General features: G+C 48.3%; 1 protein-coding gene across 5 annotated transcripts in view; it reads right to left on the reverse strand.

Moving 5' to 3' along the window:
• Nucleotides 1–3056: 3056 nt before the first annotated feature.
• NCOA1 (nuclear receptor coactivator 1) overlaps nucleotides 3057–27126 on the reverse strand; it is a 298889-nt gene continuing 274819 nt past the window's right edge. For 2 of the 5 annotated variants that reach the window (XM_081188396.1, XM_081188397.1), the window contains 9 exons: nucleotides 26969–27095; nucleotides 20653–20821; nucleotides 18884–19207; nucleotides 17548–17649; nucleotides 13594–13999; nucleotides 11339–11513; nucleotides 10927–11110; nucleotides 8066–8152; nucleotides 3057–4350 (listed from right to left, as the gene is read on the reverse strand). In XM_081188396.1, the coding sequence (XP_081044522.1) occupies nucleotides 4183–4350; nucleotides 8066–8152; nucleotides 10927–11110; nucleotides 11339–11513; nucleotides 13594–13999; nucleotides 17548–17649; nucleotides 18884–19207; nucleotides 20653–20821; nucleotides 26969–27095 (1742 nt within the window). In that variant the 3' untranslated portion in view covers nucleotides 3057–4182. Of the gene's footprint in view, nucleotides 4351–4466; nucleotides 4529–6788; nucleotides 6871–8065; nucleotides 8153–10926; nucleotides 11111–11338; nucleotides 11514–13593; nucleotides 14000–17547; nucleotides 17650–18883; nucleotides 19208–20652; nucleotides 20822–26968; nucleotides 27096–27126 lie in introns of all 5 variants that reach the window. The other 3 variants (XR_014006493.1, XM_081188399.1, XM_081188398.1) reach the window with 3 other exon arrangements.

Below are 27126 nucleotides of genomic sequence, written 5' to 3' on the forward strand. Positions count from 1 at the left end.
ACAGTGGTGCCTCGCAAGACAAAATTAATCCGTTCCGTGAGTCTCTTCGTCTTGCGGTTTTTTCGTCTTGCGAAGCACGGCTATTAGCGGCTTAGCGGCTATTAACGGCTTAGCGGCTTTACGAAAAAGGAAACAAACTCGCAAGAACTTGCAAGACGTTACGTCTTGCGAAGCAAGCCCATAGGGAAATTCGTCTTGCGGAACGACTCAAAAAACAGAAAACTCTTTCGTCTAGCGAGTTTTTCGTCTTGCGAGGCATTCGTCTTGCGGGGCACCACTGTAGATTGCTGTAAGGCAAAACTTGAGGTTATACTTGTCTCTTGGACTGATGCTATGCATTTATGGAAACAAAACTTGCTCATTGACACTGATTGTTGGGCTAGGCTCAGAAGTGGGCTATCAAACAATGGAGAAGGCCATTTTTATTTTTATTTTTTTGCAAAGGCTTGGAAAATGTGTTGGGGTGGTTGTCTGCTTTTCACAAGTATGTAGGAATCTCAAAGGCCTTGCTGGAATCTGAAGACGTTTCTGACAAGATCACTCACCAAAGGTGCCAAGTAAACTTAGCAGTATTCTTAGGGATTGCAAACTGGTTAAAAGAAGCCTTTGCCAACTTGCTTCTCTCCCAACTGTTTTGGATTGTAACACCCATTGACCACAGTACTAGCTAACTTCTGTGAAGTCTGCAAGCTGGACATGAGCGCAACAGCATTCTGCCCACCTGAGTCCCAGTAGCTGGTAATCGGGGGCACAATGCCTCCAACATTGGAGTCCAAAATCTGGAGGACCGTGGAAGTATTTCAAGACAGAGCAAGTGAATAACACTGTTTCTTCACAGCAGGCCTTTGAGGTGCTTCTTCACACCTTTTGCTGTGCTCTGTATTCCACAACCATGTGCAAGAACCCATTGTCCTCAAAATGCAACACTCAGTCACTCTGGCTGCATATTTCTGAAGTGTCTTGGGCATATAATTCACCACCTGCTTCAGTCTGGCTGTGAAATTCCTAGCCATGCAATACCTAGATTTGTTATTTGGGATTCTTAATTTTAACTACTTAAGTGTGTTTATAGCCTTGGAAGGCACCAGAGCTTGTGGCAGCTGGAATAGTTTCTTTCCACTCCCCTTTTATTTCTGGGGAAGGTGATGTGCCGGACGAGTGCTGAAGCCCCACACATTCCTTGTTGTGGCCTGGGGTCTAGGAGCTGCCATGCTTTGAAACTCAGCAGCTACTTGGACCAAGCTGCTCCCTAGAATCTATTACAGAGCCAGGTTAATAATGTAAGCAATAACTTGGATGTTACGTTCAGCAAATGGTGGGGTTTCAGTTCTCTTCCGAGTGCTTCACGCCGGTGCTTGTGAGGGTTTCTGCAGGATTGAGCCATGTTGTGTGAATGGCAAAGCAAGGAAGGATTAAACCTCCCCAGGCCCCTGGCTGCAACAGGAGGGAGTAAAACATGTTGTAGAGGCTCTGAGGCCTGGTGCTGAATCATGGCCCTGCCCCAGCTTCATAAAAACTCCAGTACAGTGGTGCCTCGCAAGACGAAATTAATTCGTTCCGCAAGTTTTTTCTTCTTGAGAGTTTTTCGTCTTGCGAAGCACGGTTTCCCATAGGAATGCATTGAAAATCAATCAATGCGTTCCTATGGAGACCGTCCGGGGACAGTCCCCTCTTTTGAAGCAAGGGGCGGAGGGGAGAAGATAGCTTCTCCCCGTTGCCGCCCCTTGGTTCAAAAGGGGTCCGGGGACAGAGGGGAATGGCCGCGCGCGCCTTCCCCTCTGTCCCCTCTTTTGAAGCAAGGGGCGGAGGGGAGAAGATCGCTTCTCCTAGTTGCAGCCCCTTGGTTCAAAAGGGGTCTGGGGACAGAGGGGAATGGCCGCGCGCCTTCCCCTCCGTCCCCGGAGATTGCGGGGCAAGCTTCGTTTTGCGAAGCAAGCCCATAGGGAAATTCGTCTTGCGAAGCCACTCGAAAACGAAAAAACCTTTCGTCTCGCGAGTTTATCGTCTCGCGAGGCGTTCGTCTTGCGGGGCACCACTGTACATGCGTGAAAGAGCAAGGAAGGAGTGTTGCTCTGTATAGCAGATCTCGGCAGCTGAGGGTAGGCTCAGAGGTGCTCTGAAGTGTGCACTTTAATAACTGTAGCATGGTCAAGAGGACTGCTATGCAACCATTTTTTCCTCCACACCCAGGTCTAGTGCTACTATCACTCTTTCCGGAAACCATGCAAAATGTGTTCTATAAGGATCTATAAGCTAAGCTGGGATTGGTGATGATGGTGGAACTGGCATATGGCGGCTGGCAGTCACAGAAAGCGTCCTAAAGTGTTAACAAACAACTGAGAGGGGTTTAATCTAAAGCCTCGCCCTCAGTTATTTGGTTTCCATTTGTCAAATTTGTTTTGCAACTGCAGGTAGCAGTCCTTCCTCCAGATCTCCACCATCCATTATGGACTGGTATACCTTTTTTGTGTGTCCTATAGCTTGAATTCTAGATATTATCTTTCTTGGCCTTCCATAAGTGCTGTTGCTATTTGGGTTTTTCTTTCTGTGCATTTGCAAGCAGCAGTGGAACTCAGTTTGTAGTCAAGCTTTGTTAAATGCGTCTTGTTTGCTACTAGGTGCTTTTTGATTATCTGAAAAATCTCAATAAAAATATTTAAAAGACTACCGTTCATGGGCTCCCTTTCCTTCCTAGCCCTTCTCCCCATGAAGCCACTTCCCCACAACCCACAAAAAGCACATACGCACACAGAGCCCCCCCATGTTGTCCTTTTTACGCAATAACGCAACATAAGCCACCGACTTTGTCTCTTTGTTTTTTTAAACTCTTGCAAATTCAATTAACAAAAAGCTACACAGTTTTGTTTTCACACATCAACAAAATTTCAGAAAGAGGAAAGAAAGAAATACCCCCCCCCCGGTCCAAAAGCAATGCTATTTAAGAGCAACCCACCCCACCCCAAAACTAAAAAGAGAAGGAAACCAATTTATACAAGAGGTTTGAGCTATTTACACTGAAAAGGCCTCAGAGGGGCAAAGCACAAGCTTGTCTCCCGTTCCACAGAGAATTGCCTTTTTTATTATTATAATCATCATCATCAATATTATTTTAAATAGTTTTAAGCTACCTTGGCTGTTAAACACAATCAAAGCAGAGAGAGAGAGAGAGAGAGAGAGAGAGAGGACTGCTTAATTTTTAATAAGAATTTTATCTACAATAGTAGCCCAAGGACGCAACTCTGTCGCAGGCTTCTGCTGTCAACCCCTCCCAATTCATCTCCAAAGGGTCACCGCATCACAAACCCTGTCGAAATGAAAGGAACGATGGCACAGCGTCGACCCTCGGCGTTTTGCTCCCCGAGCCATTGATCCCCAGCCCTCCCGACCCCTAAAAAATATTGCAATTATTCCCCAAACTGTACTTGTGTGTCTGTCTTTTCAAAAATTATTATATTAGCTTTTTGTACGAGCTCCCCACCCCTTTTTTCATATACACAGAGGCCTTTTTTTCGCTAAGGAGGCCATCTATATACCAGCATAAAACATGGAAAAAAATGGGTCAAAATACTCTATCATCGTCATCATCATGATTATTTCTTTAAAACCGACAAACTCACGATTGCTAGAAAAAGCTGATTGCACAAACGGGTTGGGAGGGGAAGGGGGGGCGGTCAGTCAAGGGCGTGTGCGTTTTTTAAGAACAGCTAAAAACATCCCAGAGACGAGACGAGTGCGATTATTCACCCAATTCCTGCTTCGCTGAAGACGCAAATCAGTGACAGATCCAGCTGAAACTGAGAACTCGACTCCTCTTCCTTCCCCCCCCCCAGCAAGACGCCTCCCCTCGCTCTCGTAACACGCTCCCCCCCACCCCTTAAAACCAAGTAACCTCCATCAGGGATAAGAAGAAGCCAGCAACTGATTACAAAAATAAGGATCATCTGTCATTTTGGCTCAACTGGTTTGTCACTTTGCGACATCATCCATTACCTTTTTTTTAAAAAAAAAAGAAAGAAAGAAAGGGGAGGGGGAACTTTTTTTTTTTGCTCCAAACACTACGAGAATGGCTGCAAGTTTTTGAGATATCAAAAATCTCAGAAAAATATAATATATATATATTTATATTTATATATATATCTCTATGTCTTATTATTTAAATTTCACATTCCTTTGAAAAGCAGGTTATTCAGTCAGTAGCTGCTGCAGGAGGCTTTTCTGCTGGGCTTGGGGGGTCTGGGGGCCGGCAGAGGCTTTCTGGGCCCCCACAGGACCCGGCTGGTTCAGGTAAGGGTCTCCGCCCACCAAGTTGACCGTACACTGCACATCAGCAAACACCTGCACCTGCTGCACCTGCCGAGAGAGAGAAAGAGAGGGGGGCCATTAGCCATGAGGGTGCCGGGGGGGGTGAGAGGGGGGAGAGCTTCCCGGTGGACGGAGGCAGGTACTACGGTGAAGTGGAAACTCACTAGAGAGAATTCCTCTAGCCTGTAGTCACCACAGAGAAGAAGAACTCTTCTGTCTTCTTGCCCTACAAAAAGAAAACCGCTGCACTCATTTGGATCGGAGCTCAGAAGAAGTTCTCGCGTCAAAGGTTAAGCCGGGGCAACCCCGAGTTTCCAGACACCACTGGCAGAGCAGGGCTGCAACAGGAAGGAATCCAAACCACCAGGCCTGGACAGCCCAGGAGGTCAATTTTCTCCGCCTTTCACAACTGGCTGTCCCCACCCAGATGCTTTGGGCTGCACCTCCCACCATCCATGTCTGCGATTCTAATGTTGTGAACTGCCCTGAGATCGAAGTTTAATAAATAATAATCAGCCCTATTGGGCACAATCGAAGGAGTCGTAGCCCAAAGCGGATCTGGAGGGCACCAGCTTGGGAGAAGACTGGCTTTACGTTTTGATCCGGACCCCCTTTTCGCAAACTCTCTCCCAGCGGTCAAGAATAATGGGGCACCACCTCCCGCTGCGAGCCTTTCCTTGAAGTTGCAGATTCTCTCCCGCTGCTCCGGGGCAGAAGGCAGGTCACTGTCACGAATGGCACCTGGAAGCAAGAGGGGCTGAACACCAAGTCTCAGAATATTTCCCCCAACGCCCCTTTGCCCTTTGAATTTTCCTGCCGCCTTGGGTTTTCCCGGCATCTGCTGGCAGTTTTAGTAATGTAAGTTCTAGTAAGTACAGAATCGGATAACCCACACGCCGAAAGCGTCTCTCATAACAGGGCAATCCACATTGTCCCAGAATGATGTAGTACGTGGACAGGTGCCTCAAATTGTCTATCCCCGATGCCCACGTTTCATCTGTCCCTCTGGTCAGTGTCCACTCTGAGGCCCCCACCCCACGCCAGATCTTCATTCCTGTGCCCCATCCATCACCTTCCATTCCCCCTCCCACAAATGCCTAGGGACACAAAACTGCCTCCAGACACACAGAAATATTGCCCCGTTCTATTTAAGTCACCCCTCTGCTCCAGAGTCAACACGTTCCTTGCTTGAGGGCCCCAGTGGGCGAAAAAACTGCTTTTGCTGCTAGAAAAGGTGAAGAGCCACAGTCGGGAGTTCGGTTCAAAGTCAAAGTGAATGTTTTCATCTGGCTCTGGAGTGCCAAATCTCTGGGTAAAAATAAACTTGAGACAAGAGCGTATGGAGAAGGGTAAAGAACATACTCGAAATGCTACACTTCCCTCAATTTACGGGATATAGAGCAGTTTTGTGGGCCAAGGAGTCGTTTCTGTAACCTTGAATTCCTCCTTGATCTAGAGCAGCCTTTCTCAACCTGTGGGTCTCCAGATGTTGTTGAACTACAACTCCCATCATCCCTAGCTAGCAAGGCCAGAGCTCAGGGATGATGGGAGTTGTAGTCCAACAACATCTGGGGACCCACAGGTTGAGAACAGCTGAGAAGAGCATTGGAAGGGGAAGGGGGGCTAAGCAAGAGTTTTATTGTGCCTCACCAATATCAACCCCCAATTTTATACATTTTTTTTACTGCTCTTATGGCTCTCCTGCAGTGATGCCCGAAGAGGTTTTGAAACCTCTCAAGGCCCTCATTTTTAAATAAAATAATTTTTAAATGGTTTAAAAATGGTAACTGACTGTTCCCATAGGTTCCTCATTGAGATACTGTGATGCCAAAAGTAGCCCCCGATCCACAAATGTGTCAACTTTTAACAAAAGGGTATGGGCGTAGCTGGGGGGCAGCTGTCCCCCTAAACCAGTACAAATCTGAGGTTCTGCCCCCCCCCAACAAAAATCCTGGCCACGCCAATGCAAAAGGGGTTATTTTTTACTGACCAGTCCTGAAGGTTCCCTGCTATGGTGCCAAAAAGTTTTTCTGATGCCCCAGACTTCAAAATGTGTCTTTTTGACTATATTCACTTTTATATTTTGTCCACACCCACTGGCCATTTTGATGTGTGCCTCTCTTAAGGATTGACCATGAGTCAAATTCAGCCTTTTCCCCTCCCAAAGGTTAGCCACCTGTGATCGAGAGCCATTGCTGCCCTTAAAATTCCAGTAAATGCCCTCCGTGTTTCTGAACTGATTGCAAGTAGACTGTCTGACTGTGGGCCGCAGGAAACAGAGGGCACTTGGGTGAATCTCCAAGGAAGTCAGATCCATTGCTATTTCATGTTGGCTGAATTGGTTCTGCTATCACCCTGTGACTGCAGAGCCCCTAAATGGGATCCAAACTGGCTCCTAGGAGACAGACCGACTAACCACAGTTTCCAGTGGGCAAACAAGCTCAGTAAACCCTTGTTTGAAGCTAGCAGGATGGCGAAGCTCTTACCTGATAGCTTTACCATTCATTTGTACGGTTTTTAAGCCACAGTAGAACTCTGAAAAGCCTCTTCAATGTGAAAAAACCACTCCTGAGAAATGTCAATTGGGCGAAGCAAATAAACGAAGGAAAACATTTTTAGCATTGAGAGTGTCAGCTTGCCCAAAGCGGGGGTGGGGGTGGGGGGTGGAGAACTTGCGGTCCTCTGTATGTTATTAGATTCAAACTCCCATCAGCCCCAGCAGGCCCGCTTTCAAAGAGGCCGTACCATTTAAAGCACCAAGAGGAGGAGACCCAGCTGATTAATTGCATCTTAATTTCGTATGCAGCTTTCAGCCCCGCATGTGAGAAGCAGCCCAACTAGATTTCCTAGATCCAATTCAATCTGGTTTCTGGCCTGGATTGGGGGCTGAAATCACCCTGGTTGCTCTCATGGATGATCTACCCTAAATGGCGAAGAAGGGTCTGTGTGACTTTTCTCAGCAGCTTTTAATACCATCCTTCTGAACCATGAGGTGGGGCCACTGCCCTTAACTGGTTCTGTTCCAACCTGAGAGTTGGCGGTGACACTACAGAGTTTCCCCAAGGCTCTATTTTGTCCTCCATACTGCTTTAACATCTACATGGAACTGCTGGCCAGGGTGCAAAATTTGCTGGACACAAAAGTGCTTAAACCCTCCCCCCAACACCTACCAGCCTGCTCCCGCCTCCATGTTAAATATGGCTTTCCCTCTCCTGCTTAACCATCACTGGGCAGCTTGATCCTGAACCTACTAACTCAAGAAGGAATTTCTGTTCTCCCAGGGCAAGTGCTGAAGGAATCATAGAATCGGAAGGGAGGGTCATCTAAGTCCAGATTCCTGAAATTCAGGAATCTTTTGCCCAGCACAGGACTCAAACCCACAACCCTGAGGTTATGAGTCTCATGCTGTCCCATCCTGAGTTCCTCACACACTGCTGGGGCCCTGCCATGGGGGTTTTCATGTGCCATCTCTGTTGCTGCGAGGATCTGTGTGGGCCTGAATGTGCAGGATTCACTGGCAAAAAAACCCTCATGCAGACCTGCCAAAGAGAAAGGAAGGTGGCTGCCTTTGGTCAAATTTCAAGCAGGGCAGTCTCCAGAGTGTGTGTGTGTTCCTGACCCCAAGGACCCAATTTGCTCGTAAGCCAAAGCCCCGACGTTGTTCTGGACTGCTCTCCACGTTTTCAGAGGAAGTCCAAGGCAACCGAGGCTGCCATTGCAGACTTCCCCGAGGCAGTACTGGGCTTAGGAGAGTTTTACTGACCTGTGCGCCATCTGCTTCTGTTTTCAAAAGGTCAGAAGAGAGCTGGTTGCAGTAGAGACCTGCGGGTCTGAGAGCCTGGTCGTTTACCTGGGAGAGGAGGGGGGAAAATAAAAATAAACCGGGAATTCAGAAATGGTTTGGAAGCAGCGTCTCATCCCAGTGTCTCTCCGGCAAATCTGGTCTCTCACCACCGGAAAAGGGAGACCAACGAACAACCAAGCACAATGGAAATGGTTGATGCAGCCCAAACTCACTAACTCTGCAGCTAGCCACTGATCTTCACACACATACAAAATGAGACTCCGTCGGGCATACCTAGGACCAGACTTAAAGTGGCTGTTAGTCGCTCCATCCTCAACTGAATGGGGAGAAGCACAAAGAACCACATTTGTTGGCCCAGGTCCATCCAGTCCAGGTTCCCCTTTTCCTTGGGGGGGGGCCAACCAGAGGCCTCCAGAAAGCCCTGAAGCAACAGCACTCCCTTCCTGATCGCCCCTGAACACAGACAGATTTGTCTAATCCCCTTTAAAAGCCATCTTTGGGGGCTTCCAGACAGACGGACAGAGGGCTCCCTGTGCTACATAGCTACTGCTCTTCCACTGTAAGTTACACGCATAATTGCAATGGTCTTTCCATAGGTGCGGACGTCGATTTAATTTCTGTGTATATCCCACTGTGTTTTACCCAAAAGAGAGCTGTGTGGTCAGATCTTCCTTCCTTCCTTCCTTCCTTCCTTCCTTCCTTCCTTCCTTCCTTCCTTTTTCATTTTTCTGTTCTTTCTTTCTGTCTCCTTTAAAACCAGCTCATTTATTTAAGTGCCATCAAGTTCTTGCCTATGTGCATATTGTGTTAATTCCACGCAGGGTGAGGAGATGGGGACTGTCGCTGCAAACAGAGAAACTAAGGAGGAGGAGAATTTCTTCCAGGGCAGGGAAAAGGGAAAGAACTTGAAAGGGGGGGGGGGCGCCCACTCAATCTTCCTTCTCTGCCTGCTTTAGCAGAGTAAGCCAGCGGCAATCAGCTTCTAGGGTCTCAGAAGTTGTCACTGCTGAGAGGTGCTGAGATGTTTCAGGCTCTTGGTTCCCGCAGAAAGTGTAGTATCGCTCAGAGATGTCAATTTCTATAGTGTTTTTCAGACAAGCCTTTCACGCACCCTCTTGCTAGTCATGTTACTGCTAATCTCTGTTCATGCGCTGAATGGGGACCCTCGTCACGTGCGTGAGCATCTTGGCCAATGGAGATTCACACTTCAAGCTCAATAAAAATAACATCTGCTTTGAAACTTCATGTGTGATTCCCATTGCGTAAAACGTGGTTTCCCCTCTACCAGCTGCGTATCAAAGTAGCTTAAGTTAGAAGACAAAAGAATTCCCAGTGAATTTCAACAAGCCTTGGAGCTCAATGGAATACCTGGGCAGGAGTCCTGGGGCCGGTGGGACACTTAAAAACAGCAGAGTGGGCAGCAAAGAGCAGACTTTTTAAACCGACTCAGTGCCCCGTTTTACGCTCTTAAAAGTTGTTTAGAGACTCTTTACGTAGCAAGCGACCGCTAAACTGAATTAGCAATATTATTATTTAATAATAATATTTAATAATTTATTTTAATATTTTATTTAATAATATAATGAAATATTTTATTTAATAATATAATATTAAATAATAGGATTGCAGAATTGTAAAGTTGGAAGGGGTCCCCCAACGATCATCTAGTCCAACCCTCTGGGTGCAGGAATCACAGCTAGAGAATTCCTGGCAGATGGCATTCCGGCCTGTTCAGAAACCTCCAAGGAAGGAGAGTCTGAGTCCTCCCTTCTGCAGCAGCAGAGAACCAGCTTGCTCCATCTTCTGTGTGACAGCCCCTCAAGGCTCTCATTTGGAGACGGGAAGCAATTGGGCAGAGAGGACTGTCCACCACTTCCTCCTCCTGCTGCTGCTGCCCTCTGCTGGTGGGAAGGAGAAGTGGCCAATGGCAGAAGTGCTTAGCCCCCCTTCCTTGCCAGTTGTTTTCTTGACCTCAACCCCACGGACAGGGATCCAGCTTCTACCACCAAGCCACTGTCTGGTTACGGTTGCTGTTTTCAGTGGCTTTTTGTCTCGCTGATCTTGCCACCACCATTATGAATTATTATTATTTAATTGAATGTATATACTGCCCTAAGGGACAGTGGGTGATGCTGTGGTCTAAACCACTGAGTCTAGGGCTTGCCGATCGGAATGCAATGACGGGTTGAGCTCCCGTTGCTCGGTCCCTGCTCCTGCCAACCTAGCAGCTCGAAAGCACGTCAAAGTGCAAGTAGATAAATAGGTACTGCTCTGGCGGGAAGGAAAACGGCGTTTCCATGCGCTGCTCTGGCTCGCCAGAAGCAGCTTAGTCATGCTGGCCACATGACCTGGAAAAACTGCCTGTGGACAAACGCTGGCTCCCTCGGCCAGTAAAGCAAGATGAGCGCCGCAACCTCAGAGTTGTTCACGAATGGACTTAACTGTCAGGGATCCTCTACTCTATACAGTGGTACCTCGGGTTAAGTACTTAATTCGTTCCAGAGGTCTGTTCTTAACCTGAAGCACCACTTAAGCTAATGGGGTCTCCCGCTGCTGCCGGAGCACAATTTCTGTTCTCATCCTGAAGCAAAGTTCTTAACCTGAGGTACTATTTCTGGAGTCAGTAACCTGAAGCATATGTAACCTGAGGTACCACTGTATACCGCTTTATACCCAGAGGTTTCAGGGTGGTTCACAGAGTAAAATCAAAGTATAAAACCACAAAATAAAAATAAAAAACAGTCCAATAAACAGCCCCCCCCCCAGGCCTTGGCCTGCCCTCTCTCTCTGCGTACGGAGAGTCAGCTGCTTGCACTGACCTGCTCAGAGCACAGCTGGTTCATGCCTTGCACCTGCAGTTGGCTCATGGGCATCTGCCCAGCCATTGGGTTCATATTCTGGACGTTGGCGTTCCCGCCGGCCATGGAGACAGTGATGCTCATGTTGTTGTACATTCCCTGCTGGGCTGGCGGAGGCTGGGTCTGCCCAGCTTGGCCAAAGACACTGCAGACCAAAGAAGGTCAGGGAGAGAGAGAGAGAGAGAGAGAGAGAGAGAGAGAGAGGAGAGAGGTTGTTACGCACAGAGGACAGAGCAACTCGCCAGATTTTCAGGGGTGCCAATTTTGTGTGTGCCCCTTGCCCCCCCAAAAGCTTCCCTGCGTCCCGGAACTTTTAAAACGTAGGAGTTAAGCCTATGGAGGCGTACACTCTGCACCCTCGGGCCTGGCTTACTTGTTACTCCCCATGGGTCCTTGCTGCCAGGTCTTCATATCGGGCGACTGGTACCCAGGTGTTGGCGGAGCCGACTGGAGCATGGGGCTCTGAGAAGGAGGGATCTGCGGCGACATCAAGGGGCTGCTGGGGCTGAGCGACGGGGCAAATGCCGCCTCCCCTTGCTGGTTCATTCCTGGGGCAAGAAGAGAACGACAGTCCTCAGGATGAACCTACATGAACCCCGGAGGACCCAGAACGCCATCTGTCTAGAGATCCCTACAACAGACCTTCCTCCCAATACCCTGCTGTCTGTGCCAGCTGTTAAGGAAGGGAGAGATGGGGAAGGCTGGGAAATCCACCTCCACGTCCCTACCTGGCGCCTGCGGACCTCGAAGCCTGCATTTCGTTCAGCTGGAAATATTAATTTATGTTCTTGCCATTTTGCTCATTTACCTTATGACAGAATTGCTGGGTTGCTTATGGGTCCTGTTTATATGACTCTTGACAATTTTTGTATACTATTTCCGCACCCCACTCCCTGTTTATTTTTACTACTTTGTTCCCTGCTCTTGGATTGAAAACACTGAATGAAAAGCAAGCTGTAAGACTGTAAGCAAGCAAATGAGATGCTGTCTAAGCCGCTGGGCAGTTGCAAGACTTTATCTCCAGGGAGAAAGACTGGGAATCCTGCAAAAGCTGAGTTGGGATTCAGACACAGGGTAGTTCCAGTGACCCCCAATTTCCTGGCTTACAGGTGAAACTCGAAAAATTAGAGTATCGTGGAAAAGTTCATTTATTTCAGTAATTCAACTTAAAAGGTGAAACTAATATCTGAGATAGACTCATGACATGCAAAGCAAGATATGCCAAGCCTTTATTTGTTATAATTGTGATGATCATGGCTCACAGCTGATGAAAACCCCAAATTAACAATCTCAGGAAATTAGAATATTAAATGAAATCAGCAAAACAAGGACTGCAGATAGAATTACTGAAATAAACTTTTCCATGCTATTCTAATTTTTTGAGTTTCACCTGTAGTTGGCAGGCGGCCTGACAGGCCTTGGCCATCAGTAGATGTCATGGATGAGTTTGTGTCAGGGCTTATCTTGAAGGCAGAGGAGCCTAGAAAGCAGGAAGTAAAAGGCTAACTGCTTGCAAGCACCTGAAAAGCATGCTTGTTTCTGCCACATCCACACCACGCCTTAGAATCACATGACTTCCCCCAAAGAATCATGGGAACTGTAGTTTACCCCTCACAGAGCTACAATTCCTAGCTCCCTCAAGAAACTACACTTCCCACAATTCTTTGGTGCCTCAAATGTCTGGGGTAGATGTGACTAGTTGAAAGGCAAATCCATTTTCACACACTACCTAGCAGCCCTGGTGACCTTGAGGCTCATAATTTCATTAAACTGGAAATACAAATTTAAGTTGTTGTGATTCTGTTTGTTCACCTTCTGTTAGAATTGCTTGGTTGTTTATCGGCCCCGTTCATGCAATTCTTGTAATATTTCCGCATTGTCTTCCCTCTGTTTCTTTTTATTACTTTGTTTTCTGCTCTAGGATTGAAGACACTCCATGAAGAGTGCACTACAAAGACTACAAAGAAATAAGTGCACTACAAAGACTACAAAGAAATAAAGGGCTGCCAGCTCATTCCTTTTCGCCTTACGCTCATCTCACACCAAACAGGCATTGCGGGATTTTTGAAGCACAGAAAACCTTGCAAAAGTGTGGAAGAAGGTCCAGGGTTATAAAGACTAGGACTAGCCACCTGAGAAACAGTTTCTACCCAAACGCGATTTTGGTTTTAAATGCGGTGTAAGGAGTCTCTATGGGAGTGTATTGTATTTAAGAATGGGGTATCAGAGTTTTTAGGGGGCTAACCAGGTAGGGATAGCTGGGATAGCAGGCTTGTTGGTTTTTGAATGTCTTATGTAGATTTTTCAATTTTGTTGTTCTGTATGGGACAATGATAATAAAGAGTATCATATCATATTTGACTAGACAAAGCAGGGAGGAGCACACAAGGCCCTCTTAAACCTTTCCAGCCTTCTGAATTCTCTGCCTGCAGCCGGAAGCGGAACAGTCCATAAGGAGAGATGCAAACCCTCATTTTCTGCCCAGAAGTTGGAGAGGAAAAAGTAGCCAGACTACCATTAGCTTTGGCAAAGCCCTTGCCTCTCTTCTCTCTCTCTCTCTTTTTCTCTGAGTAAGGCACAATGGAGCAGAATCCCACCCCCCTTAAGCAAGCCCAGCCCGGGACGCACCTGATCCCGAATACTGGAAGATGTTCTGCTGCATCTGAGGGTTCATGCCAGGGCCGAACTGCCCTCCTCCGACTCCTGCCATCATCCCCCGGTTCACCATGCTGTTGCGACCGGCCAGCGCTGCCTCGGGGTTGGACGTCAGCTGCGAGAAAGGGCTGGTGGAGGTAGGGGGGTTTCCTGGGCTCGTACCGTAGTTGGGGGGGAAGGGGAACTGCTGCGGGGGAGCCTGGGGGAGGCGCCCGGCCCCCAGCGGCATGGAGACCCCGGCCGAGGGGGGGAGGTTGCCCGCGAAGCTTTGCTGCTGCCTCATCAGCATGGCTCGTTGCTGCATCAGCTGCCTCTGGCGGTGCTGCTGGCTGTACAGTTCCCTCTGGCGCTGGGCCAGCATCTGAGCATTCAGGGGCGGCTGAGAAGGACAAGGAGGAAGAGCACAAAGAGGTTAGGGGGCGAGGAAGGTGGCACGGAGAGAGGCAAGCAAACAGAGGGATTTTTTAAAATGAAACCTCCAGATTTGAAAAAAGAGTTGTTAGAGAACAAAACAAAATTATCCCCCCCCCTCCAACGTAAAGTCATACCTCGGATTGGAGTAGCTTCGGGATGAATATTTTCGGATTGCACTCCACGGCGACCCAGAAGTAACGGAGTGCGTTAATTCCGGGTTTCGCCACTCGCGCATGTGCAGACGCTCAAAATGATGTCACGCGCATGAATGGAAGCACCGAATCGCAACCCGCACACGTGCAGATGCGGGTTGCATTAGCTTCCGGATGCGAACGGGGCTCTGGAATGGATCCCATTCGCATCCAGAGGTATCACTGTACAAACTAATACTAGAATGGTATGCAGAAGATGAACAGGTTAAATCAGTAGCAATACACTGGGCGAGAGATTTCGGGTATAACATGCAGCTTACAGCATGGGAGAAGTTACAGAATTGGGATTTAAAATTCATAGCATGTTACACGCAGAAAGAAAACTATATGAAAATGATGTGCTGTTGGTATATAACTCCAAGTAAATTAGCAGAAATGTAAAAAACAGGGTCAAATATATGTTGGAAATGTAAGGAAAAAGAAGGCACTTTTTATCGTATGTGGTGGACATGTAAGGCAGGAAAAGAATTCTGGGAGATGATATATAACGAACTGATTTTTTTTTTTAAAATGACATTTTCTAAAAAACCTGAAGCCTTAGGAATTTTAGGTGCCGAAATCCCAGGAGAGCAGAAAAGACTATTTATGGCCACGCCATGGCCACGCGGATACTACTAGCCCAGAGATGGAAAGAATATAAAGTCCCTACCAGAGAAGGATGGCAGAGCAAGTTGATGGACTATGTTGAAATGGCAAAAATGACGGGAAGAATCAGAAATCAGGCAGACCAAAACTTTAATAAGGAATGGGGGAAATTTTATAATTTATCTTAAAAACCATTGTAAACAGTTAAAACTGTTAGCAGGACTAGAATAACACTTGTAGTTTAATGGTGAATTTTGGACATAATGGAGATGTAAAAGATTTGGATTATTATAAAAGATGCAGGAGGAAATGACTAACAAGAGGACCCACAAAGGGGAGGAGGGAAGCCCAGGAGATTCTTCGGAATCTTGTTTTTACATTGTATGTTGGATATGTGACTGTAAAACTTTGATTTGAAACGCAAATAAACAAACATAGATAGATGATAGATAAATGTTACATAGATAGTCAGACAGACAGGTAAAGGTAAAGGTAAAGGTAAAGGGACCCCTGACCATTAGGTCCAGTCGTGGCTGACTCTGGGGTTGCGGCGCTCATCTCGCTTTACTGGCCAAGGGAGCCGGCGTACAGCTTCCAGGTCATGTGTCCAGCATGACTAAGCCGCTTCTGGCAAACCAGAGCATGGAAACTCTGTTTACCTTCCCGCCGGAGCGGTACCTATTGATCTACTTGCACTTTGACGTGCTTTCGAACTGCTAGGTTGGGAGGAGCAGGGACTGAGCAACGGGAGCTCACCCCATTGCAGGGATTCGAACCGCCGACCTTCTGATCAGCAAGTCCTAGCCTCTGTGGTTTAACCCACAGCGCCACCTGCGTCCCTGGATGTTGAATATGTGACTAAAAATTTGAAATGCAAATAAACAAACATAGATAGACAGACAGAGACAGACAGATAGATAGATGATAGATAGATATAGCGCAAAGGAGCCTGGAAGTGCAGACACTTGGGGGAAAAACGCAACCAAAGAGTGGAAAGATCACGCAGTTCTGCCCTGTGACTTGGGAAAGCGTCCTCCACAAACCTTCCCAAGTTAGGACCTAAGAAGAGCCTTCTGGGCCAGGCCACTGGCCCACCCATAGCAGCACCCTGTTCTCACATAGGCCCATGATGGGAAAAACCCACAAGCGGGGCCTGAGCACAAAGACATGCTCCCTTCCTGCCGCTTGCCCATCACGCGACAGGATCTGCCAGGGCAGAGGCAAAGCCGGCAGCCCCAGAGGGCCCAGATGTTCTTAAAAGATGCAGAAGTCAGTTTGGAGCAACACCGTTTCAACCTTAAGGTCTCTTCCTTGTTCAGCTGTGGTGTGGAGCAGCCGTGAGCAAATATTCCTGCTCTCTATTGTTGTTGTTGTGCTTGGTGCAGCTGCTAGCTTGGGGGGAAAAAGTGTGGAGATATACCAGCTGCCTCTCCTGCTCCTACCAGTGGCTTGCTTGCCTCGAAGAACAGCTGCTGCTTGTCTCTAGGACTATGTATACTCGTTCCTTTACAATCCCATGCCTTATAGCCCACAAGCTTATCTCTCCCCCCAACAGGCCGCTTGGAAACTCAACCCAACTCCTTTCCGTTTCCTCTTGTTCAGTTCGATGAGACTCTCCACATTTTGCAAGCAAGAACTGGCTAAGAATGTCGCAAGAGCCCTTGGGGTGGTTTAAAAGAGGACTGGAGAAATTCATGGGGGGCAGCAGTGCTTCTGAATGCTTGTTGCTGGAAACTGAAGGCGGGGGAAATGTCCTTGTTCTGCTCCCTTGTTTCCTTTGCTGTTCCTAAGTTCTTATCACCTTTCCTAGCACCTGCAGAATATTTCTCTCTCGGGAACAACCAGAACCCCAAACATAGGAGCAGGTATTTACAGAATTCACTGATGCTTCCAGTCTGATGTCCGATTCCTTTCCTAGTAGTTCCTGGCAACACATGTGCTGTTTTCACTGCTGGTGCTACACTTAGTTGATATATCCAGAGTTGACCACTCTGAACCAAAATTATCTATTGGCGTATCCCTCCATCAAGCGTACTGATTCCAGAGGGGTGGTTGCTGGGTGAAGAAGCGATCACTGAGCATAAGCCCATTGGTGGTCGTTCTTATGCAGAAGTCACAAAACCTTAGAGAAACCTGGTTGCTGATTTGGCTACTGGGCCAAGTTCCAGGTGCTACTATCAGTATACAAAGCCCTTAACAACCTGGGGCCGGTTTACCTATGAGATCACCTTACCCTAATTGTGCCCACTTGATCGCTCTGAATAGTCAAACTGGTCCTGTTGCAAGTGCCACGTAACACCCGTTCCCCATTTGTAAGAACTTAATCTTCGAGAGTGGCAGAACCTATACTTTGGAACTCCCTGCCTCTTGATATCAGGCAGTTGCCTTCACTGTATTCCTTTTGGTGCCGGATAAAAACATTTCCGTTCAGGCAAGCTTACCCAGATGTCTAGAAGGACGATGTGAGTCATAATCTGCTTTTAATCTTATTTTAACTTTTCAAATGTTTTAATTTTTATGAAATAAATTACTAGAATGAACAAAGAAGGCAGAAAGCAAAGCCCACCCTTTTCCAGATTAAACAGTGTGTGTGTGTGTGTGTGTGTGTGTGTGTGTGTGTGTGTGTAGTTCCAACCCCGCCACTGGTTGGTGCCAAGCTCTACAAATACGGGACCTCAGCTGTGCTGGCCCCAATGACCACAAAGGCATCGCTTACCTGTGGCGCCATCTGCTGCTGCATTCCTGTCCTCATGCCGATGCCGCCTGCAGAGTTCACCGCAAACTGGTTCAGGATAGCCTGCCGATTTTGGTGTATCAACTACAGAGAAGGAAGAAGGGAGACCTCAGGGCGTGACAAGCTGCCGTTTGGGCACAGCTGCCCTTTGGCAAACAACATTTGCTCCCTCCACATCTATTGCTCTGGTGTTCTGGACCCAGGAATGGCCACTGTGAGGGTTGTTTGCATGTTAAGAGAAAGCCCAGTGACGAAAGCAGCTGTGCAAGATAAGGAAGGGAGAGGTGCAACCGTGCCTGGACCAAATCTTCCAGGCAGCCTTTGGCAGCTGGACAGAGCACGTTTCAGTGGTCCCTCCAGCTACTTCCCCAAAATGGCCCAGAGGTCGTTAAAATACAGCGCAATTGAACCGTGTGCGCATTTAAATAGCACGGATTCAACCATATGCAACTGAAGGCAGGCTGGCTGAAATTGTGCAAGTTTGACAACAACAACAACAAACAATAAATGCAAGCAATGTGGAGAACTTGAAATCTCTTTCTGTGCTGTGTCCGCTTGGGGGTTTCCTGGTGGGGAAAGAGCTTTTAAACTTCCTGGCTTGCTTGGGGCAGGGGGAAGGCATGCGCGTGAGCATGCTGGTTGTGGGATGCTCTGGTGGGACCTCATGCAAGCACCCCTAGGCTTCTGGAGGAAATAATAATAATTTATTATTTATATGCCACCCATCTGGCTGGCTTTCCCCAGCCACTCTGGGTGGCTCCCAGCAGAATAATAATAATAATAATAATAATAATAATAATAATAATAATAATAATAATAATGATGATGATGAAGAAAAGCGATCAAACATTAAAAACTTCCCTAAACAGGGCTGCCTTCGGATGACTTCTAAAAGTCAGATAGTTGTTTATTGCCTTGACATCTGATGGGAGGGCGTTGCACAGGGCGGGTGCCACCACCGAGAAGGCCCTCTGCCTGGTTCCCTGTAACCTCGCTTCTTGCAGTGAGGGAACCGCCAGAAGGCCCTTGGAGCTGGACCTGAGTGTCCGGGCAGAACGATGGGGGTGGAGACTCTCACTGAGGCATGATCTCTCCCCTTTCCTTTCTAGCCACAGGGAGGTTCCAAGGAGTGTGGTTCCATGTGGCGTCCGGAACCCTTGGAACCGAACCCCCGTGCGAGATGCAACCGTGCTGTGATCATCCGTGCCCTTCAGCCACACGGAGGCCTACCGGCCAAGCAGGGCGTGGCTCCAGCCAGCCCCGAAGGCCACGGGGCTCTGGCAAGCAAAGGGACCGGCCGCACTGGGTGGGAGCTCACCTGCTGCTGCCCCTGGAGCCGCTGCTGCAGCTGCAGTCGCAGCTGGTTGGGGGCTGTCGGAGGCCTGTTGAGCGCCTGCCGCGGCTGCATCCCCATGTTGGTGGGGTAGGCCCCACGGGGCGGCGGCACCTGGACCGGCATCGACCCAAAGGACTGCTTCTGCCGGACCATGCTGGGGAAAGGGCCGGGGAGGTTGGTGGTGGGGGAAGCGGAGGGGTAAGCTTGTGGGTACATGCCCGGCTTCTGGTCCATCATGAGAGGCGGCGGCGGCGGCGTGGCTTGCTGGGGCTGGAACCTCTCCGTCAGCGCTTCCAGGCCGCCTCCCTGCTCACAGAGAATGAAACAAAAGCGTGAGGCCACCGTGAGTCCCGACAATGGTTCCAAACATATGCAGCACTTTCTGCGACTTTAAGGGCTGCTTCTCTGTTGCCCGGCTGGAAACCCAGGCGAGTCACTGGCAAAGTGGAAACTTTGGCCAGGGAGCGGCAGCCCCTCTCAACTCTGCAGGGCAGAAGTGTTCGCAAAACTGTTCACCCAGAACACTTTTAGGTGCATGCGCAAAACACCTAGGTGTAATTTTTTTTATTTTTAAAAGTAGAGTACGAAGTGGCTTTCAATTGCTTACGACTAGAAGAAATAATCCACTGACAGGTTTCCCCTGGCAGGAGAGGTTTGGATTGTGGCTGACTTCTGGCAACTGAACAACAAAGGGAGGAAAATGGCTGAAGCGTCCGAATATGGAAAAATAAACTGCAGAAGTGGTGGTGGGGCAATTCAGTGCCCCTTTTTACACATGCTTCTTTTATTGTTGAGGCGAGACCCTCCCCTCTCACACACGCCCCTCCTAGGCATGTCGCACTTTATTGGGAATGTGTCCTGCATCTAGTAAAAGCTCTGAAACCCTGAAAGGTGTGTTCTGATGGGGACAGGGAGAGATCTTCCACTGCGCCTGGACGTCCTCAACATTCACTGTTTTCCACTCCTCCTCTTTTAAGGCAGTTTTGCATCAGGACTAAGTCCCTAGCCTTTATTGGTGGGCACAGCCTCAACCTGTGATGCTGAATGGGTATGTTGTAATAAAACCAACCAAAAACTGATGCACTAGATGAAAGCATCAAATAACACCTGTAGAGTTTCTATCTTTGTAGAATCTTACTTGTGGAATCAGCATCTCAGAGTTTAAGGGCTTATACATACTTAGATGTCCTTCACTTTAAAGTTCTGTGCCAAAGTACCTCCTCCCCCCGCTTTTCTTTTTTTGTTCCAGAGCTTTCCCGGTGCAAACTCGCTCTTTAAAGCTCAATCGGAGCAAATAGTCATCTGTGGAAAACCCAAATTGTCATTTGCTCCGATTGAGCACTAAAGAGCAAGTGTGCACTGGGAAAGCTCAGGGCAAAGAAAACACACAACAACAACAACAACAACAACAACAACAACAATGCACAGAGCTTTTTAGCGTGGACCTCTGCTTGGAAAGAGTGGGGCAACAGTTAAGTGTGGATATGTCCTAAATCGTCGGGACAAAGAAGGAAAGAGTGGATACCTTTCTGAACGCCTCTGTAACAGAGGGGCTATGGTGCATTGGGAGAGTCTTTTGACTCCGGCTTTTACAGGGTTAGGGGCTCATGGGCTACTCCTGTTCTTTGCTACTTTCCAAGCAAGCGCTCCACCCCCACCCCTGGGCAGGACCTCCGGGTGCTGGAGCGCCCTCTGAAGGAGCAAACAGGAGAAGGCCCCGGGGCTCTGACACCTAAGAGGCAGCTTGCTACCTGGACCAGTTTGTCGATGCCAAGCGCTCGGTCCAGCTCTGCCAGCTCGTTCTCGTCTTTGCCGCTCAGGAAGGACACCAGCTGCTCGAGAAGAGCCTTCTCGTCGTTTCGCCCCTCCGGGGTGGTGGGAGGGCACAGGAGCTCATCGAGCTGAGAAGCGATGCAATGGCTGTAGGGGTGCAAACGAGGAAGGTGACACAATCGAAAGGCACTCGGTTGTCTATAAGAAAAACCCGTTTACTTTGATATGGGCCCATCTGCTAATGCAGATGGTTGCAAGGGGGAAACCATCCGTGCGCTCTTGTGTATAAAGTTAGTTTGCGGTTTTCAAAAATCTGGGGGCAACCTTCACCCCCTCCCACCTCCGCAAAGACCAATGAACCCTATCCACCAATGTTTGTGTAGTATTCCGATGAACGCAATACAAACTAAGGTTGGGCTGGAGGATCCACCTGCCTGGCTCTGAGGTTGGTATCCGTTAGAAGCCAGCCAAATGTCTCTGGCAGCTCACAAGCGAGGCATGAAGACAGTGGGCTCGTCCCCAGCATCACTTAAGCAGAGGGGCATCTCCTCCTCCATGAATCTGCCCCATCCTTCTTTAAAGTCATCTTGGCTGTTCTGTCCTCTGAGAGGAGCCAACGAGGATGACCTTGTTCCAGTACAGTGGTGCCTCGCAAGACGAAATTAATTCGTCTTGCGGTTTTTTCGTCTTGCGGTTTTTTCGTCTTGCGAAGCACGGTGTCGGAAAAGTTTTGGAAAAGCTTCAAAAATCACCAAAGTCTTCAAAAACCTCAAAAAAGGCTACCACACCGCGTGCTATGAGTTGCTCCTCGAAGTCAAGTCGCAACTGTATTAACGGTTTTAAGAAAAAGGAAACAAACTTGCAAGACGTTTCCGTCTTGTGAAGCAAGCCCATAGGGAAAATCGTCTTGCGAAGCAACTCAAAAAACCAAAAACCCTTTCGTCTAGCGAGTTTTCCGTCTTGTGAGGCATTCGTCTTGCGAGGTACCACTGTATAGGCTAGTTTGTTAGACTAGAACTGGGAACTTTTCTATCCATGTTATGTTTCCTGCAATGAACGACTTTGCTATTACCTACAAGCATCTCTGTGTGTGTGCTTGCGTGCGCGATAGCAACAGGGATAAGTCTGCTCTCTAACCAAGATTCAACCCCTTAATGTTGCCTTACTCTGCATACTAAAACGGTTTGGACAGTTAATTGGAACCCAATACTTGGGCAGACTTGAACTCTGGTCCCCCAGAGCCTAGTCTAGTATTCTAACCCCTACACCAGCGGTTCTCAACCTGTGGGTCCCCAGATGTTGTTGGACTACAACTCCCATCATCCCTGAGCTCTGGCCTTGGTAGCTAGGGATGATGGGAGTTGTAGTCCAACAACATCTGGGGACCTGCAGGTTGAGAACTGCTGCACTACACTGGACTGACTGCTTCCTGAGTCCATGCTGCCAGCCCCTGGGCATTGCCCCCCTTGCAGTTTACATCCTCCATGAAGTGCCCAGCTGGTTTCCGTTGTCACAATAAGAACAACAGCTTCTAAGCAGAGCATGTCCTTAGAAACCAGAACTGGGGCAGGCTTGGGAGAAAAGAGCTAGCAAGAAACAGAACCTTACCCCCCTCACTCTCTCGCTCGTGCCCCCACTCCCTCCCTGCGATCTGCAAAGCTATTTCCAATCTCAGAGTTGTGTGGGCGTGTAATAATCCTCATGATGGGGCTAACTGAAGTCAAAGGGGTGGCTGGGCCTGACGTCACCAGCAGCAAGGACATCACGCTCACTGGAAAGAGTCAGGAAGCCAGAGGGCGCCCCCGCCATGCCAAAAGTTCCTGAGGAGTCAGCAAGTCTACACAGTTTGCTCCAGATGAGCACCACCTGTAAATCACAGGGTGGGGATATCCAGCCTAACCCCACAGTTGCCAATGCACATGGTTGATGGCACGAGAAGAAAGAATAGGGAAGACAGGGATGGAGCAGCAGAAACTTTGAACTGGTCCATAACAAGGCATCGCTTCCGCCTTCTCCCCCGCTACAGTTCCACAGCTAAAATTCTGCACCAAGATGCACTGATCCTGTTCTATAGGACTGCCTGTCTGCAAAGTGTGCAGCAAACGGCACAGGGATCTCCCACCAAGGAGATTCAGGGGCTGCAAATGGTGGGGCACAAAAACCAAGCTCAGTGATTGGTTCAGATAGAAAAAGACAACAACCATCGAACTTGGGCTTGTGGCTGAGCTTACACTCAACATGGAACCAGTAATAGTAATAGTGCCACTGTATTCTGCTCTGGTCAGACCTCACCTGGAGTACTGTGTCCAGTTCTGGGCACCACAGTTCAAGAAGGACACTGACAAACTGGAACGTGTCCAGAGGAGGGCAACCAAAATGGTCAAAGGCCTGGAAACGATGCCTTATGAGGAACGGCTAAGGGAGCTGGGCATGTTTAGCCTGGAGAAGAGGAGGTTAAGGGGTGATATGATAGCCATGTTCAAATATATAAAAGGATGTCACATAGAGGAGGGAGAAAGGTTGTTTTCTGCTGCTCCAGAGAAGCGGACACGGAGCAATGGATCCAAACTACAAGAAAGAAGATTCCACCTAAACATGAGGAAGAACTTCCTGACAGTAAGAGCTGTTTGACAGTGGGATTTGCTGCCAAGGAGTGTGGTGGAGTCTCCTTCTTTGGAGGTCTTTAAGCAGAGGCTTGACAACCATATGTCAGGAGTGCTCTGATGGTGTTTCCTGCTTGGCAGGGGGTTGGACTCGATGGCCCTTGTGGTCTATTCCAACTCTATGATTCTATGATTCTATTATATGATTCAGTGGCAGTTCTGGCCTTTTAACAGTGTTGTACCTGCATGAGGTGCATGCTTTCTGTATCCACACTTTGAATTTTTAAAATATACACTTGAATAAGAAGTTTGATGGAAACCAGCTCTAAAGAAGGAGCAGGAAATGTATAACCAGGTTGAACGGAAAGGGTGAAGTCCGGAGGGTGGAAACGCAAGAACAGGCCTTTTCTGTGGTGGCCCCCCTTTGCGAAATGCTCTCCCCAGCGAGGTTTGCCTGGCGCCTTCATTATGTATTTGCAGGTGCCAGGCGAAAACGTTCCTCTTCCACCAGGCCTTTGGCTGATTCATATTCTACAGCCTTTTAAAATGTGTCTGTGGGAAGGGGGGATAATCGTTCTGAGGTTTGCTTTACTTATTTACTTGTTTTTATCCTGTATTTTATTCCGTGAAGTGCCCTGAGATCTTATGATGAAGAGCTGTATATAAATCTAAAAAAAACAAAGAAAAAGAAATGCTAAGGGTGAGGAAAAAAACCTCTTGCATTTCCAGCATCTGAAGTAGGAGCAAGGCCGGGTTATTATTCATGCGGATGGATGCAAGCTGGTGGATGGTCTGGAACACAAAAAAAGGAGACCTAGACTGTTCTCTTCAGTCTGAATTTGTACACACAATGGCGTGATGGCTGCTTGAGAGGCAAGCTCTTCCAAAGAGCAGCTCGGCACATGGCTCCAGCATGTGTTGTGGAGGTGTAGAGAAAACTGACAGATTTGCACAATGATTATTTGGCCAAAAGGCTCCATAAACCAGCTTCTGCCGTGTGTGCATTGATGCTTGTTTGTGTGAATCAGAACCTAAATTTTCAGGCGAAAGTCCCCTGGTGGTTCAGGATCCTATGTTTTTTTCCCAGATTCCCAGAGAGGACGTCTGGTGAGATGTGCAAGAAAAGCTGCAGAAAAGAAGCACAGAGAGTCACACGCATGGCCTCAGGGCAGTGCCGTGGAAATGCCAGTGTGTTGTGGGAGTGCAGAACGTGGAACCTGAGCTCTTTTCAGCTTTCCCTGGGGGGTAAAAGGGTGGGAAAGCACATTTCAAGTTCTTATAGGCGCTTATAGTCATTTAGTCATGTCCGACTCTTCGTGACCCCATGGACCAGAGCACGCCAGGCACTTCTGTCTTCCACTGCCTCCCGCAGTTTGGTCAAACTCATGCTGGTAACTGGGCTATTCAGACAGGTTTATGCGTTGATATTTTATGACCCACTCTATCCTATGGGATGCGGGTGGAGCTGTGGGTTAAACTAGAGAGCCTAGGACTTGCCGATCAGAAGGTCGGCGGTTCAAATCCCCGCGACGGAGTGAGCTTCCCATTGCTCGGTCCCTGCTCCTGCCAACCTAGCAGTTCGAAAGCACGTCAAAGTGCAAGTAGATAAATAGGTACCACTCTGGCGGGAAGGTAAACGGCGTTTCTGTGCGCTGCTCTGGTTCACCAGAAGCGGCCTTTTATCCTATGGGATCAGGGTGAAGGACAGTTATTTAAGGACACATCCTAAACAACCCTGTCCTAGAGGAGTCCCCCACCAAGGCAGTGGAAGCTACTGAAGTAAAAGAGACCACCAAACAGTAAGGAAATTAAACACTGCACTTTACAAAAGAAAGGGAAGTCAACTATGGAGAAAACAGTTTCACCCCCCCACACACATTTCCTCGCCTCGGTTAACAATCCCCCATAACGCTGAATAACCAGCTTGCTCCCTCCCCTAAGCCAAAGTCTAGGGGGGAAATAGAGGGGAAAACCCCACAAAAGACTTCCTACGGCTGCTGCATCTGGTCCTCAGAACGCCCTGCTGTGGGGGCTCCTTGCAGGTGATCTTCAGAGAAGAAGGAAGGGAGCAGTTGTTGTCATCGCCCCCCCCCGCCTCCGCCCCCCAGCCCAGTCCCGCTCGACATAGATCTTGCAGCAAGCCCCAATCACAGCCCTCTGGGGAAAGCTTGGCTAAGAACAACGGGGATTGTAATGAACTCTGTGCATTGAGCTCCATCTCAGCTTCAAGGCGGCTCGCCAAGAGCAAAACCGGGGCGGCGGGCCAGGAACCTGAAACTGGATCCTTTCCCGCTCAAGAGAGCTAATGGACTGGGGCTCCCTCCTGGTTGCCCCCGAGCTCTTCTCTGCTCCAAAACAGTCTTATGTTCCTTGTTAAGGGGACAGGAGAGGGAGGAGGAGATTTCTGTCTTGAAAACCCTGCCTTCCCAAGACAGCATGTAGTTTGCTCCCCGCTCCAATCCCCCTTTCCCACTGCAGTGAGAAAAATGGTTGTTTCCATATCCAAGGACAAGGGCCATGGCAGAGGGGTGTGTTGGCATGGGCAGTAGCTGCAAGCTGAGAAGGAAGTTGTGTGCTGTCTCTCAATTCAAGCAGAATATTAACTTACAGAAGCAATAGCTTTGGGGCTAAGAAATGCTCTGGCTTAGCTGTTTTGTCCATGCTTGGGCTGGTGGTTTATCTCCCCCAGGCAAACTTATAAATGGGAAGTCAAGATAATAATAATAATAATAATAATAATAATAATAATAATAATAATAATAATAATAATAATAATAATAATAATAATAATAATAATAATTTTATTTATATCCCGCCCAGCCGAAGCCGGGCTCAGGGCGGCTAACAACAATCAAATAATCAAACAGTCAAATAGTCACACAATCTAAAAATATTTCATTATAAAAATTAATTAAATCAAATTGATGGCAACCAATTAAGCAAAATTCTGTGCAGGTTGCCAGAGGAGGGAGTCAGGCTGCGCCCTGACCAAAGGCCTGGCGGAACAAAGATGACCAGATAGAGATTATATATCCTAGTTTGTGTGGGGAGAGACAGGCCACCAGACCAGGTCTGGACGTAGCGGCACTAAGGGTTTGCCCACATTTCTGCTTGCCTGCCCTATGCCTAGAAAAGCAAGAATTTGAGTGGTTTCCCTCTTGCCCTGTGTCCTTTCCTAGGGCTAAATCAGAGCAAACATCTATCTGGAGAAAACCTGAAATGCCGTTTGCTCCAACTGAGTGCTAAAAAGTGCTTTCCCCCGGGGGAAGTGTGAGGAAGCCTTCAGCCAGACCAGGGCTGAGCTCCAGTTAGCACTGCAGCAGCAAAGACTGTGGAAGGAGCACAAATCTTTCTCCCAGTTTCTGGCCCGGATCTGAATCTGTTTTTATATTTATAGCTTTTTTATATATATTAAAAAATCACGTTTATAATATGCAATTGTTTCTAGCTGCTTTTATATATGATACTGTTTTATGTGTGCCATTATATTGGAAATGGTTTCAAGATGCGTCGTGAGAAGCGATTAACAGATGAAATGAAATGAAAAACTCCTACGGATATTGCGCATGGACATTTGCCTCCAAAGCTGGTCCCAGGATGGCCAGCTGCATGTTGACACCTGCCCATAAACCCTGCCTGGAATCTCCAACAAGCAACAGGAGGATGGCGGCGGGGAAGCCCCTATACTTACTCGTCCGGTTTGCTCATAGGTCCCCGATTAATGGAGGTCATGGGGTTGTCCGCCCACGGGATCTGCTCCCCGATTGTTGGCTGACCGAACTGATGATCTGTGACTCCCAGTTCCAGCTCAGGCAATCCTGCGGGGAGGAAGGAGGGAGGAGAGAAGAG

This window comes from Podarcis bocagei (assembly GCF_964188305.1).
Source record: "Podarcis bocagei genome assembly, chromosome: 3".
In the NCBI taxonomy this organism is placed as follows: Eukaryota; Metazoa; Chordata; class Lepidosauria; order Squamata; family Lacertidae; genus Podarcis; species Podarcis bocagei.